This window comes from Opisthorchis viverrini, assembly GCF_000715545.1.
Source record: "Opisthorchis viverrini unplaced genomic scaffold opera_v5_153, whole genome shotgun sequence".
Taxonomy (NCBI): Eukaryota; Metazoa; Platyhelminthes; class Trematoda; order Opisthorchiida; family Opisthorchiidae; genus Opisthorchis; species Opisthorchis viverrini.
The window spans coordinates 579,994-595,484 of NW_008751810.1; the positions used below are offsets into that span (position 1 = coordinate 579,994).

Sequence of the window (15,491 nt, forward strand, 5' to 3'; positions counted from 1 at the left end):
AGGCTTTTTGTCAGCATGATGCTGTTAGCCGTTAGTCCAGATGTTCTATTTTTTATGATACTTTTTATGATAGAATTTCAAAGGTTTGGGTTTTTTGTCGTCAAGTGGCTAAAGTTAGCTACATTCACTAGGTTAGACGACTAGACTAAAATCACGTGATATGCGATAATATCAAGGATTCTCATGCCCTTTGATACGCTTACAATCGGTAATATGAACTTCGCCGCAGTTGTCGATACAGATTATTACAAGACACTTGGTTAGTGATTTTCTCAAGTTTGTTGAATGGACAAACAAAGCTGTCTAACTTGGCTAATGAAGAAGGTTCACTACGCTGCAGCCCGCGGCCCTACCCTGAGAGCGCATAGTGGACTGTGAGAGTGCAGATCCACGTGACGTACGTCGCATGGAGAGAATATGACAAGATATGGACTCCATTTGAGGGTTTTATCTAAGCCTATATGTAGTGGAAACTGAGGATTTCGTATTCCTCACTGGCGGTGTAGGCTGTTGTGCTCCCGCGCTGAAAAACAGATCACACAGCTTTCCGTATTCGCCGGAGTGATATTTCATTTCAGTGTGATGTGCCGCTTCACACCAATAACGGTATTAGTTGATTGATTATGTCATTCCAGTTCAGTCCTAATTCAGTGAATTCTCACAGTCCTAATTGCAGCAGTTCTGGTAAATGCTTCCACGTCACAAAAACTATTGAGCGAATATAAATATTTGACAAAGACCAATTGTTATGCACCCGTATGCACCAAGTTCCAACCTCCACTGCAGCGTCGACCTCTCCGAAGCTGCCGCCTTCGATTGATCCAAACTGCAGTCACGATGGCAAGGGTCTATATTATCATGTATTTTTGAAGAGCATGGTCACAAACATAAAAAGTGAATGCAAGCCACCAATGCGAAAGAGTAACAGGAGAATATGGGAGAAAAGAAACGTCTCGTTCAAAATCATGCCAAGAACAGTTCCAGTTTGATGAGATGAATCCCAAAGTATGTAAAAATTTGATATGGAAACACGCGTCTAAAGACCAGCCATCGAAGAAAGTACAAACAAAGTTGAATGCTCTTCAAGGCGCGGTAGGCGCTAGCACAGTCAAAACTCGCACATCAGGCACAAAGTGTCCATCATACTGGGTCTGGTGTGAGATTAAATGGCAAAAATGTACATTCAACGCCATGTGCCACGCAGAGAGCCCACAATGGTAGGCAAACACAGGTCACTGACTGCTACCTTAGGAAGTCCCAGTCCAATAACAGCCTTAGCGGATTGAGGAAAGCAGATCCCTCGATAAGGTATGATCATCGGTTGGTGAACCAAAAAGTCGATATCACAACCGATGGCATGTAGGGCTGAGATTATGGCGAGGGAATATTCATCAGCCACCTATAACGCGATCTATGGGTGAACGATTTTTGTCATGTTCAATGTTCGGATTCAGCGGTTAACATTTTTTTCTATATTCATAAACATGATTTTTATTCATTTTTAACGATTTTCTTAAGTATCTCAAATTTTGTCTTCCACATGGCCACCTTTCAAACCTCATGCATTAGCCGTTCATGCTACAATCTTAAGCAAGAAACTTACCTACCAGAACTTTTTGCGTTCACCTATCTACCTGTATTTAGGCTGTTCGATAAGAAAGTCGACAGACAACTAGTGGCGAATCTTTGTTCAGCAAACATCATACAAAATACCAAATTTTGGCAACCACCATAAGAGAACCTCTATCAAAGTTACGATTGAGTCCACCCGAAGAATCATTCAGGTGTTCGCTGCTGGGCACCTTAAGTGGAGGTATTTAGTTAGCCCTTCGATTTGTCCAGTTTTGCGGAGAGAATATTTTCGCCATGAAAGCAAACTCTACATCGACGGTTTTTCATCCTTAGGTGCGTTCATTCTTGTGGTCTCTACAGTTCATAAATTTACCGTTTAATGGAGAACTAAAATTGAAACTTGTCAACAAGATAGTGAATGTAATTCAATAAGAAGACACAGTATTCTAGCGAAAAAAGCCAAACGAAATCGGAGGTCCACATTTGATTGTTAATTCAATGAACTCAGTACAAAGTTTCGACGGCAAAGTCTGGTTTGTCTGGAGTAACCTCTGTCGGAATTAGTTTTATGGCTGCCCAATTTGTGAGGATAACATTCCAGCTGGATGGATGCAACGACAATTTTGGATCGATCGCAAAATCGACCGGGCAGTGGGGCATGCAGAATTCAAACTAGCTTACCCATTCATTCGCTATGCACAAGATTCGGTTACCTATCATTTATTTCTAAAGTAAAACGAAATAAATAAAAAAGTACCTCTAAAATGCCAAGTCCAAAGTCAAGTGGATCTAAAAAAGGAAGTCCGGCCAAAAAGAGTCCTGACAAATCAAAGAAAAAGAGTCCAAAAGGAGATGCAGATAAAAAGGGTGCATCCGAAGCACCCGTGGAGGAGGAGGAGTTGGTGGTTCCGGTCCCTGAGGGGATCATGCACCGGAGGTTGCGTTTCTTGCTGGAAACTAAGCTAAAAACGGACGTGGATTTTATAGTTGGTCCAGAACATTCCACCTCCACCATAAGTGCTCATAAGTGTATGCTGGCTGCAGAGAGTCCAATATTTGAAAAACTCTTTACCGAATGTGATGAATGGAAGTTGAATAACATCAAACAGCGCGAGGAAGAGGCCCGAAAACTGCGTGAAGAAGAGCGTGAAATGGAATTAGCTATACAGAATGCTGGTTCACCTAAATCAAAGAAAAGTCCCGATGCCAAGGAAAAGAAGGGTAGTCCCGGAAATAAGAGTCCAGGGAAAAAGAGTCCAAGGAAAAGTACCGAGAAAAAGAGTCCAAAAAGTGAAAGCAAAGGGAGTCCCAAGAAGAGTCCAAAATCGAAGGGTGGAAGCAAAGGAAGTAGTCCTAAAAAGGGTAGTCCAGGGAAAGGCGGTAAAGCAAGTCCAAAAGGTGGAAAAGGAAGTCCCACGCAAGCTGGCGAAAAGGAGATCGATTTCTACAAGGATATCGTCATTGGAGCAGATGTTATTCGTGTACAGGACGTACATCCTTTGGGCTTTTACCGGCTTTTGAGGTTAGTTACACTAATATCTTCAAAGTTAACGGTAAGCTGGCGTTGCTACAGAGGACATATAAACAAGCCATTAGCAAACATAGGAATACTTAGGTACCTAAATACTAATGTATGGAAACCTTCAACCGAGGGCAATCTGCGAGTCTCATGGGAAGCACTAAGTTAGATGTCCACGATTAGTTTAGTAAAAGTCCATCGGCCGTAGTTTCCAATAGATTTAGATGCAACACTCTGAAGACAGACTACAGGGGCTTTCCTAATTATTTTTTTCCACGATAACTTCTTGGTGAAGGATGGGTCGTCTCTAAACTTCTTATGATTCACTACTGCTTATGAAGCACCAGCGGCATCAAGGGGTAAGTATAGCGTCACCTATTTTCTCTTCAATCACTTGGTGCCATACATATGCAGACTCAGTGGTTTCGGGTTGAACTTAGATGTCAAGAGGAATATTTTCAACTCTTCTTGCCAGTCGGAGGGGCTGGGTCAACTTGATGGGTCATAGCTTATTATAATGGCGTTTACTGATACGGTCATTTGTTACCTTGCTGTCCCAATATAATTTCAGTATTTGCGGTTTTTTTGCTTTTAATTATATATATACCTTGGTAGTCCAGCGTCTGGCGCCATTTTGTCACTAGTGTTCTGTAAGGACGTTCGTATTCTCAAAGGGGAAGTCTAACGGAGCATTAGTCTTCCAGCTAGTGTACCTAGAGGAAGTTGCTTCCATATATTCAAAATTTTTGTCGCCTTTCAGCAGAGAAGCTGATTTGATTCAATAACCTGATTGTGAATTAGGTCAACAGGATAATGGCGATTTGCTCTTAGGTGTACCGAAATACTTTACCATAGATAGACTTTCGTTAAACAGCAAAATGGCAGGGCTGGGCAGTACCATGGCTACATCTTCTTTGAGTGAATGCGGCCCGTCCACCCCAGATTTCCCACTCTCCATATCGTACCTCTGTATAACTACCTCTGAGCAGCCCAAAGAGAAGGGTGATTCACACAAAGCGTGAGATTTTCATCTGAGAAGCTGTCATTCCAGGAGCCATTTAGCGCGTAGCCATGCGATGTGGATTTCACGATGCGTGGTGCTGCATCCTTTAAAGTTCATTTTAATCACTCCCATAATAACCTTTATCTCCCAGAGCCAGCGAAATCCCCAAGAAATTCTGAAGTGTTGGGAGTTCACTCAACTAGCCTATGCGATGACAAGTTTTCAAAAGCGTACGCCCTCGCAACGTTTCACAATAATTCGGTCATCTTTCTCACTGCGCTTACTCTGACGCGTAACCTGACAACCTACTTGAGAATGTTGGTGGTGAACTGCCCCCAAATCCATGCATGTTGCCTGATCGACTGGTTTGCTGGTGCATGCCAGCCAGTTGTCCTCTATGGTCTACTTTGTTATTAAATACTGGAACTGACCTAGGAAGATGGTTTATGCTAAACACAGTTGAACTGCTCTATAGATCCTGCATGAACGGACGGATACAACTCATTCTTTCGTTTGATTACCCAGCCCGTATGAAGTCGGCTCTTTTCTCTCGTGATGGTTTCAGTAGCCATAACGTCACTCTAGGTCAAGCCTGCATACGTGATATGCAATACAGTAAAAACCCAACTGTACTAGGATAAACTAATCTTTGGCAAAAGGGTTAAATTTAAAACAGCGTTTTTACAAGTTGGCACAATGATTTGCCTGGTGAGGTGCGTCCGGTGAGACGCTGATATCCACTTCTTTGGTTGAAAAATTTTAGTAACTGACTGGTAAAGTCACCTAAGTTTCGAAGAAGGACATGTTGATCTCTCGGACGTGGTAGACTATCGGTAGATACAGAGATTTGTCATTGTAAGGCTTGCAACGGTCCAGTAAGACAGTTATCCACCAGTTCTCTCTCTCCCGTTGGGAACTTGCGGTGAAATATCTGGATTTCCAAGAATTTTTCCTTTGAAGTTTTCGCATAAGTCTTAAAAAACAACGTCTGGCTGACGCCGCAAATGAGGATGACAGAGAAACTTCTAGCTGACCTCTTCAAGTCAAAGTAGATAAGCCGCACAGCTGCAAAATGAGTGGCCGAATGTCGTGTCATCTCTCAGCTTGTATCTGGAAAGTTTCAGATTGGAGTCTCTTTCGAATCTCCCCAGGTACCTTTTGCCGTACAGGGTAAAATGAGAATGAAAACTAGTTAGACGGGTCAGCTATCCAGTCGAAGTCACGCCAAAAGCTGTAAATCCCGAGTTTTCCAGTGAAAAGAGCCTCTGTTTCCAGAGTTGAAACTGTTAAAACAGATTAGATATTGATGGTTGAAGCTCCCGTTTGTTCCTCGGCATAGCAATACATTGAATCAGAGCCGGTAGGGGCAAAAAGGCTATCTGACACATCAGCCCACGTTGCTTGATGAAGCAGCTTTGGAAAATGATCACATGCGAGAAACTAGGGAACAATACAATATTTCCAAAAATATTGCTGGCAGAGAATGAGCACCAAAATCTTCCACAGAAGGGGAATATTGAAATTACTGTAGTAAAGGCTCGGTTTTCAGTAACATCGACAACCTCTCTTACTGTTAGCCTATGGACATCCGGCGTAACTGCATGACCACGAGTGCAGAGTCCATAAATACCTTCAAAATATGGTCTGCAGACATCATAGAAAAAACTCAGAACGGTCCCAATGCTCTGATAACTATATAACACCCCACGTACGTACAAATCTTGTGAATCTGCCTGGATTGAAGTCAAGAACAGATAGCTTTAAAAGGAACTGTGTCGATCTCCGTTTTTCACACCCAAGTACTACTCACCGGAATAATCCTTGGGACCTCTCAGGAAAATGAATTCCAGGATTCTGTTATTCTGTCTGGAACTCTTCAAAAACCAACACACGGATTTTGGCATGATTTTTAAGATGTTCTGAGTTCCAGTGCGGTGGTAAAATGAATTTTCTGACCAGTCTGGAAGCAGACAAAGTTGATGAATGCATTATGGTAGTGGATACACGAGGTAGGAGAAAACTGTCAAGGTGATTCTCTCTGGTTTCAATATTGTCCCCAAAATTCCTCCTTATATTAGTTCGTTCAGTGATTCTGTCCTTTTCATTCCCATTCTTTCGAATCTGGTAGAGCCGTATTCCTGCCGTCAATAAATTGTGGAATTTAAGAAACCTTCGAAGGTTCTTGTGTTCTCTTGTGCTATCCTTACTAGAAACCTGTTGTATGAAGAAATCATCTTAAAACTATTAAAGATTGGTTTCTGTTTTTATATACCGAACATCGCTACGTAACTCGCCTTTGAAGTTATCTCCATCCTGAAATTGAAGTGACTATTTCAACAGAGAACCAAATTTTCTCTTGCTGGGGGACCAGATGATCTGAATCAATCTCATCAGTTTCATTAACTGGCATCTTTAGGAGATAATTTCTGGCTATTATTTGTCCTCGAAAAGCGTGCAAAGGCCATCAAGACGATAGCTTTGATACCACAAACTGTGGCGCATTTAAAATACACAGGAAAGTTGGTTAGGATTTCCAGAGCTCACGCGACTTACTACTATATTCGACATATGTCAACACTAATCTTTTAAAACAGTAAGACCGTGGCGTGTGGGAAATGAAGGTAAGTAAAGAAACTGGTACAGAGACTAACTTCGGAATGAGGTGTAAGGAAGTTGTAGAGTCAGTGACGTGTGGAACATTCTTTCAACATGGTCAAGAAGCTGCCTTCATGAGATCCATATGCTTCATTAAGGATCGATGCTTCCGTTTACTTGATAATATTGCTTTACGGTGTTGTGTGCAGCGTATTGAATAGTGTTTCCCAAATCGGTGCCCAAAAGGCAAAAATTTCATCGCGTTATTTTCTGAAGAAAGAGAATTCCTGTACATTGTATACTAAATAAATGTCTAGGAATCATCATTTCAGAATACTCGAAAGTAATTGTGGGGCCTTTGACATTGCTGTTCGCTTTGCAATTCAAAACAGTTATGAGCCAACTCATGATAGAAATACAACAACGGCTACAAAACGAGGTTTGGCTCGTCAGAGTGAAAGTCGACAATAAGAAGGTAGTCATCTCTGCTGCATGACTGTATATCAATAATTCAAGAAGCAATTTTCCCTTCCAATGCAGCACCTCAGTCATCAGTGAAGTGAGCGCACAAAATAGACCAATGTTTACGATCTTCTCTGACATTCTGAACGAGAGTGAATGTGTGCGGATTCACAAAGAGGCACATGGAAAAATATAAAGCATTTCATTTTGTTTGCCTCTCAAGAACACACACAGATGTGACACTGTTTTGGGCCGCAAACCAGATAAGCTTTGTTTTAAATGATGGATGTCTACTAGAAACCCATGCTAACAGCCCATCACCAAATGAACTCAATATAAATGCGGCAATATCGAAGGTGAGATGTCTGACAGGATGACGTAATTAAACACCTAACCCTTAAGCCCAAGGACATCCACGGCATGTGGAACTAGTTTCTTGATCCAGTACCAAGTGCGCTTCAAGATTGCTATCGGAAAACTCGTGGTTAGATTGACAAGCGGGTAGACAAAACACACGAAGGGATATCATCGTCTGTTTCATTTGCAGGGCTTCACCGTGTGTGTGCTCTGTTATGGCAGCTTTCCAAAATACTTTAACTGATTATCGACAGTTGATGCTAATCTTTCCAAGCATTTCAACCACCTTATAACAAGCATTTCGATGTATGCCACTGCGCTTTCTGAAATTCGGGCTAGTCTCTTGTTACAGCACTCAGTACAAGTTCCACCACACCGTGCGCCAAACGGCTACGACCAATTAGTGACCAACTGTAGACTGGCTTCTTAATGAAGCACAATGACGCGGAACTAATAGCCTTGTTTTTTTGGACTTTACCTTTGCGTTCATTTGCAATTGAATTTCGGTCTTCCGCAGATTTGACCAACCCCACTCACCAACAGCACCACGAACGATAAAATCTGCTCTCAGAAATAAACGACCATTGTAATAACAGCTGGGGGCATCATTTTCATAAGTAAAACGATAACTGCTGTGCACAAGTGGGTGAGTATTGAAATGCAAATTGTGTTCAGCGTTAGTCCATCAATCCGTACATACAACGAAGAAATCAAATAGTCAGGTGAAAGCCTGGTTTGACATCAGATGTTTCGTGTAGTTTGTTGCATTTGGTGGCTTCGTGCCAATGACCGACTGAACTATTAATCGTGATCAAAGGTCAGCCTCGGCTATCAGCACGTACAGTAACATACACGCACCCCAACTCAACGCGAAACCACCAACCCATCACTACGCACGACTACGCTCCCAAACAACGCACTGATGATGTGACCCCGATTGGTGATGGAAGGTTTGCAATAAAACTGCCCAGCTCAGCGAAAAAGCCAACGACCATTTACGCCACCCGAGCTACCGACATTTTTGTCATAGAGACGTGCTGTTCTGATGGTTGACGAATCTGCTGTTTCATATCTGGTAACTCTACAAACCTGATGATAGGTTTCAATGGATTCATTTGGACTCATTCCATCTGATCTGATCTCCTATATATTCAAGCTTGTTACTGTCAAGACTAGGCTGCATTCAACTACAGTGAACAGGATGAGCTAAACAAGCTAGGACAATTTTTTTCTATTGTGGTCACAGACTGAAAATAATCATCATTATCAGCTGTAAGAACCGCGTACTTGTCACGGGGTTGTAGCTGCCCCAGTTTCGGTCCCCGATGATTTGGGGGGGGGGAGGGGGAGGTAGCTGCGCATTGCAGGCGTGAGCTAATAAATTGGTGCATAAATCCAGCACTGTCAGTGGGTTGCCAAGTGGAGGTTGGGGTTGGAGGATGAGCTATGCGTTGACAGCACTAGCTTGGATGCACGAGCGCCATTGAGGGCGCGACTGGGCCATATCTTACGGTGTCTCTAACCATTGATTTAGTCCGTCTCGGGGTCTCCATCCAGGAAAATGGCCCCCACTGTATTTTCTGTGGCATTTTAAAGACAATGCACATTTTTTGTCCGCACAAACAAGTTCTTTTTATATCTGTTCATATTTAGCTGTGTTTTTTAATTATCTGATCCGCACAGATATGTGTACTACGATGAAATGTCATTCACTGGTGTCGTGGGCACTCTGAGGACACTGTATGCAGCCAGGAAATACTGTTTCTATGACTTAGCACGGGCTTGTGTCAATTACTTGGAAAACAATGTGTGCATTGAACATGTCCTCAAGCTCCTCAAAGCAAGTTTTGATTTCAATGAACCACGATTGCGTAAACTTTGTATGCGGCTTATCATCAACGATACATTCGAAGTCCTCAAACGACCCGAATTCAAAGACGTCCATCGAGATCTTGTTGTGCAAATACTTAAGCAAGATGTACTCAATATTCGCGAAATAGAGCTATTTGATCAAGTGATGCATTGGGCTGAAAACGAGTGTGACCGCATCGGCATCCCAGTCACAGCTATGAATCAACGAATTGCTCTGGGCAATCATAACTTTGCTCATATTCGCTTCCCGACAATCTTGCCACACGAATTTGCAACACATGTGGTCGAATCGGGTGCACTGAGGACAGACGAGATCATCTCTATTCTTCAGTACCACATAACAGGTGAGATATTGTGTGCAGTTACATATGCAGGCAATGTTTCTTCTGCTATTGCCTTTGTATATGCCACTATTTTATGACGCATAATACGTATATAGAGTCACCGGCTTTGGTGACTTTTAGGACGGCCAATCAAGACCACACATTCTAAAGCAACGCACATTGTGAACATTTTAAAACTCTAACCTGTACATTTCTTGTATAGATAATAAACTGAAAAATGATTACTGATATTTTGGGCATCATGGTTGTGTAGCAGGTCGCTCACTTAGGTCGGCAATTTAAAAGAGGGATCTTGCAAACGCCACACAAAAACTGTAGGACCCCATTAGCTGGAGCGAGATGACTTAGGGACGGGATGGCTCAGTGGTTAGAGCACCAATTTACCGACCGGGAATTCCATAGTTCGAAACGGACATCTGCCTCTCGACTTTCCCTGTCTAGACTTGGGCAACCTGGCAGTATCCCAGCCCTCGTACTTTCTTCCAGTGGTATGGCAGCAGGGCACCCAAAGGGTGCTACATCTGAACGATTTTGGCTGCATTGCTTTGCTTGGTATTTTTCATCTAAGACTCATTGAAAACTAGTGGAAATTCTGTCCCAGACTCACTTTTCACTTTCCAATGACTGATTGATAGACTCACGTGTATCCACTTGCTACAACGCCCTGCCGATTATTTCACTACATCAATCAAGACAGTCTCGAGTGTTTGAACTTTTTCCAACCTGCATGGGGTTTTGATCGCAAACGGACGAGCGAAACCATCCGAGATTGTTGAGACAGACGTGTTTAGCCCTCAGAAACATCAATCACTTCAATGGAAAATGGACCACAACAGTCCGCCATTAGGTTCTAAAGGACCTATTCAAAAGCGGTTGTCACCCTTTAGTGTCCTAAAGCACCTTGTTTCATTAGATGGGATAGACTGAACAAGAATTTTCTACATCTTTGGATTTTACATCACCTAGAAGTGCGATGAAATGGTTAAATTTTTAATCTAAACCTGATTAAGTGATAATACATTGAAATATTCTTCCTCAAGAAGGGAATTATAAATACCACTCTCTACTTCACACAACAGATTACCGGTTGAAAACCTGAGAATTAAGCGAAAATTCAACCGTTTTGAAACCAGTCTTACCAAATGACCACTAGATTTTGCACTATTTTTCTTAACTAGGTTGCTTACTGAGTCTGAGACGAGGTAGATCTATAACAAACACAGTATCTTATGCGTTGTTTTTCTAATTTATCCTCGTTTACTCCTGTTTCATAAGGCAGGAACAACTCATTTTGGTTTGCCTTGCTTATCACAACCAACTGAGAGCAAAAATAATCAATTTTCACGCATTTGCACGCATTTTGAATATTCCCTGCCTCGAACGCAGAAGTGGTAGGTAAAAGGAGCCAAACCAACCTAGGGATTCTATTGCTTATAGCTCCATGACGATGGAGGATGTGAATGGTAATTCTGGTTTGGACTTATATATTATATTTTGTATTACACTCCGAGTTATACTTTTTGTGCAGCGTTGTCTCGAAAATCACTGTCATTTCTGGTGAAAAAGTGCTTCACACTTCATAATATTCATGAATTTTCTCGCAACTTAGGACGAAAACCCAAGGTACCATACTCGTGTAAGACGAGGCGGCGTCCATGCCTGGATTTGTCTCCGCTGGATAATGCAAGTATAGCATTCTCCGAACAAACTGACGTAACTTTCCTCGTCTACACCGGAAATCCAAGACGAGCTCACAGTTTCCGTGATATCTACATACCAGCCGGTGTTCTTCCACCTGTTAAAACTTTGCTTATCAAAGAAAGACAAAGGACCGGTTCGCCACCAGGCAGATTCCACCTTACAGACGATGAATTTGAAGAGGTGGACGCAAACATAAAACATCTGGCGAGACTGTATTCCGAACGTGAACATTTCGAGTTCACCAAAAGTCACTTGGCACTTATGCGCACTCACTACAAATAACTTGCATCTTCCATTTTTGCTGCTCATAAATCAGATCCGTATTTTTCAAAAATCACTGGCCGTGTATGTTGTGATTGTCCAATACCATCCAGTCACAGTATCTGCGGATCAACAAATGGTACATTTTACTGCGATTTCATTCCACAAGACCAGTCTTCCATTCTTGTCATCAGAACAAATTCCACCAATGTACTATCCAAGCTAATGCAACAGCGAATTTCTATTGTTGCTTCGACCGAAAGATTCGGAAGGTATCCCCAATCTTTCCACAATCAAGCAAGACGCTACTCTTCTGCTTGTAAATGAAAAATTGCTTTCTATTTCATTGAACAAAGTTTGAAACAAAGCCGAAGTATTTTGCATTTAAAGGGGCAAACAATCAGTGTAGCCTACAGCGAATTGAATTGGGAAGCCTCCCGATCCCCAGATGTGATATTTTATATATCCTAAGCGCGTCAATCCGAGCAAATGTATACGATAGAAGTGCACTGTACGGTGTGTTGCTGACAAAACAACTGGACCCTTTGGACGTAATATGCAAGTCACGAGCCGTAAAACGAATATTTTGTTGTAATTTCAAAACTTGGATAAACTTTTTGTGCTGCCAGCAAGAGCAAAACAGGCATGGGAGAATGGATATCGGCTATTGAAATAGGGCAAAAGCTACAGATTGTGGTGAGTTGGAATCTATGATAGCAATGCAGTTTGGCATTGACTATGACAAATAGGTTTTAAAGCCCCCTCACTTATTTAGGTACCACCAAGCAGTAAATTAAAAAGTCAGAATTCAACAAAGTCCCATGACATACATTGATACTGCAAGATTCTGGAGTTATGTAATTGTCATGAAGCTGTTTCAGCGAAATCCGGAGATCAAGGGAAAATCAACAGGGAAGAGGATTGTGCGTCAACAATCGAAATTTATATTGCAATTTGGCAAAAGCCCTCAATTCAAAATGACTCAGTTTGGCGACTGAATACCGCGACCTCCGACCTCAAGGACGACTATATTTTTCCGGTCCACATGATTCCTTAGTGAGCTTCACTACGGATGGCGTGTACATCTTAGCCGATACTTCTCTATTTGTCGTCAAAATTAGTTAAACATCCGGTCGAAGGACTTTGAGACTTCTCGAAAAAGCATCCCCAAAAGTGAATAAAGCCCTCAATTTTTTTGGGACGAACAGCGTTATCTGTTCTGAAGTTTCCGTGGACTAGTAATTAAGCATGACGCGAACACAACACGGTGTAGATATCAGCCGGTCAGTAGTCATGAACTAGCACTTTAATTGCTTAGAGAATCAATAACTCCACCTTTTATGCTTTGGATTTACCATATAAAGTATGCTCCGAAATTTCATTAGTTGCTGTTCGGTGTTTGGTCATATATCCACTAATCTCCTGGAGAAGAGTTACCATCCACATGGAGATATGTTATCTTTTCACAACAGGTGAGTAGTATTTGTATGCTAATCCATTTGCCAAATCCGGCTTTTCACGGTACATAATTTGAGTAACATACTTGGGACAAAACCGGAGATACGTGAATTTCATGAGCCATAAAATGGTAAAAAAAATCTATAATGCTGTTACTACGGAATGAAATCGTAATCTGGCGTCAAATGCTGCGAGGTATGTCTAGCCTCAACCAATAGAGATATGCGGTTTCATGGTTGAACTCATATATAGTAGTTGCGCGTTAGTATCTTAAGTCCAGAAGGCTTTCCATGGGAACAAATCAGGTTTAGGTCATTTTTCAAGAATCAATGGGAATCGAGCCACTGTTGAGAGAAATTTCGCTGGTTGGGTTTGTGTAGACGGTTAGATCGACAGCTTGGTAATTTGCTTGCAAACGTGTGATTACCAATCCAGGTGGCATAATCCTTAACCATAGAAGGAGTTCCATCGAGGACGTTGTCGGTCAGTGTATATCAGAAGAGATAGCAACTAATTCAGCTCCCAAACATTGATGAAATTATCTAACAAGTTGGACGCAAGCTGGACAATATGTTCGTCTCGGTATCATTATAGTCCATTTTACTTTGTAAAATGCGACCTAACTGAGCATGTTAACACGTGTTTTAATGTTGATAGATGTCACACACACATGGCAATAACAGAGCTCGGCCTCATTCAGTGGATAACTGTGCGCAGCTCGATCAGATACCAGCCACACATTGAGCAGATTAGCTATTACATGGGTTTGCACGAGTAAAACTGTTTTATGCAGCCATTTAGTCGTAAGATAAGAAAAGCTACAATTGTGATTTGCATTTTATACTTGATCTCTATTGTCCTCTGGTCAAACCGAATAACAATACAGCTGAAGCAACGAAAGGATACCCATACCTCTGAGTAGAACGAAATGTTCATAGGATGCGGAAACAGCAGAGAAAAGTGTCGTGTTTGTCTCCAAGTTTATTCAAGACTATTGTAAACCTGGCCGGAAATCAAGCCACGAAGAAATACCAACGGCAAACATACTGATCACCGTCGTAGCTGAAGTGATCACATAAAACATGTGGTTCTCTGCAACCTTGAGCTCAAATGAGGCACCTGAGGCGATATCACACTTAGAACCATCATCAGAAATCCAGGAAAAATTTATTCAACATCCAGCCGACATATTAAGCGAAAGATCGATTTTCAAAAAAATGACAAAAGTGTTGATCGGCGCTACTGCACATCAAGGGTAATACGCAAGACCTAAATGCTATTTCCACGGCCTCACTGTGTCAGACCAAACATCTAATTAGGTATGTGCTACTGACAAAATTAATAGTAACATGTTGAGTAATTTGAGATTGACAAACCGAGTATAACTTACCGCTCAATCGAAGGTCACACCAATAGAAGCGGTTTTTTCGGCAGAGGAGTTTATGGTGATTGCTGCTGGTTGATGTAACTAGTTGCCAACTTACCTCTTCTTGCAGCTAAAAAACTTTGTTCCGTGGCGCAGAGATCAACACATGATCAGGTGGTTAACTTCATTGCAATGGTGTCTTCAATGAACTGCACAAACGTCTGGTAATGTACGACAGCTGAAGCCTTAAAAGAAACATGGTTTTCATGATGAAGAAAGGTACCTTTAAACTGGAGTTACGGTATGGAGATACGTAGGATGACAGTCCGAGTGGATCCTTGATTTTCCGGGAATAAATCTGAACCCTTTTAAACCCTATAACATGAGTGTAATGTGGAACTGCTCATGTCGTATTATTTGTCGGTCGATAGAACGTCACTGTATTCCATAAACAGAGTTTTCGTGTTAGGAGCCCAAACAACGCCGTATCAGCTTCTCCTAGTCTTACTTTTTCAAAATGGCATTTAAAATATCCTGTGTATGATATTATCTTATTCCCCAGGTGAGACATTGACTTACAGTTAGAAACAGATGCAGTGTATTAGCCTCTTGTGCATAACTTATAGATGAAGGAGTTGTATTGTACCACGGAACATATTGCGGAATGGAGTGACAGTGTATCTGACAGATGATATTTGAAGGCACCTTGATTGTTAGATAATCCTCAGTGGTACATTGTAACTAATATAGGAGACGGAGGTGAGATGTCCGTAGTTAGAGCGCGGAATGTCCGCGGTTCGAACCCGACATCTGCCTCTCGACTTCCCCTGTCTAGGTTTGGGCAACTTGGCAGTATCCCAGCCCTCGTGCTTCCATCGGGTTGTATGACAGTCAGGGACCGAAAGTGTGCAACAGCTGAACGGTTATTATTTATTTATTTATTTATTTATTTATTTATTTATTTATTTATTTATTTATTTA

The 15,491-nt window shown here is 41.8% G+C and overlaps 1 protein-coding gene across 1 annotated transcript; it reads left to right on the forward strand.

The window, feature by feature from the left end:
• Positions 1-2,238: 2,238 nt before the first annotated feature.
• Positions 2,239-12,046, forward strand: T265_06983 (hypothetical protein; the record flags this gene model as incomplete). Its single annotated transcript, XM_009172400.1, has 3 exons — positions 2,239-3,094; positions 9,192-9,724; positions 11,334-12,046. The coding sequence occupies 3 exons, from the start codon at positions 2,337-2,339 to the stop codon at positions 11,705-11,707; spliced, it is 1,665 nt and encodes a 554-aa protein (XP_009170664.1).
• Positions 12,047-15,491: the final 3,445 nt, after the last annotated feature.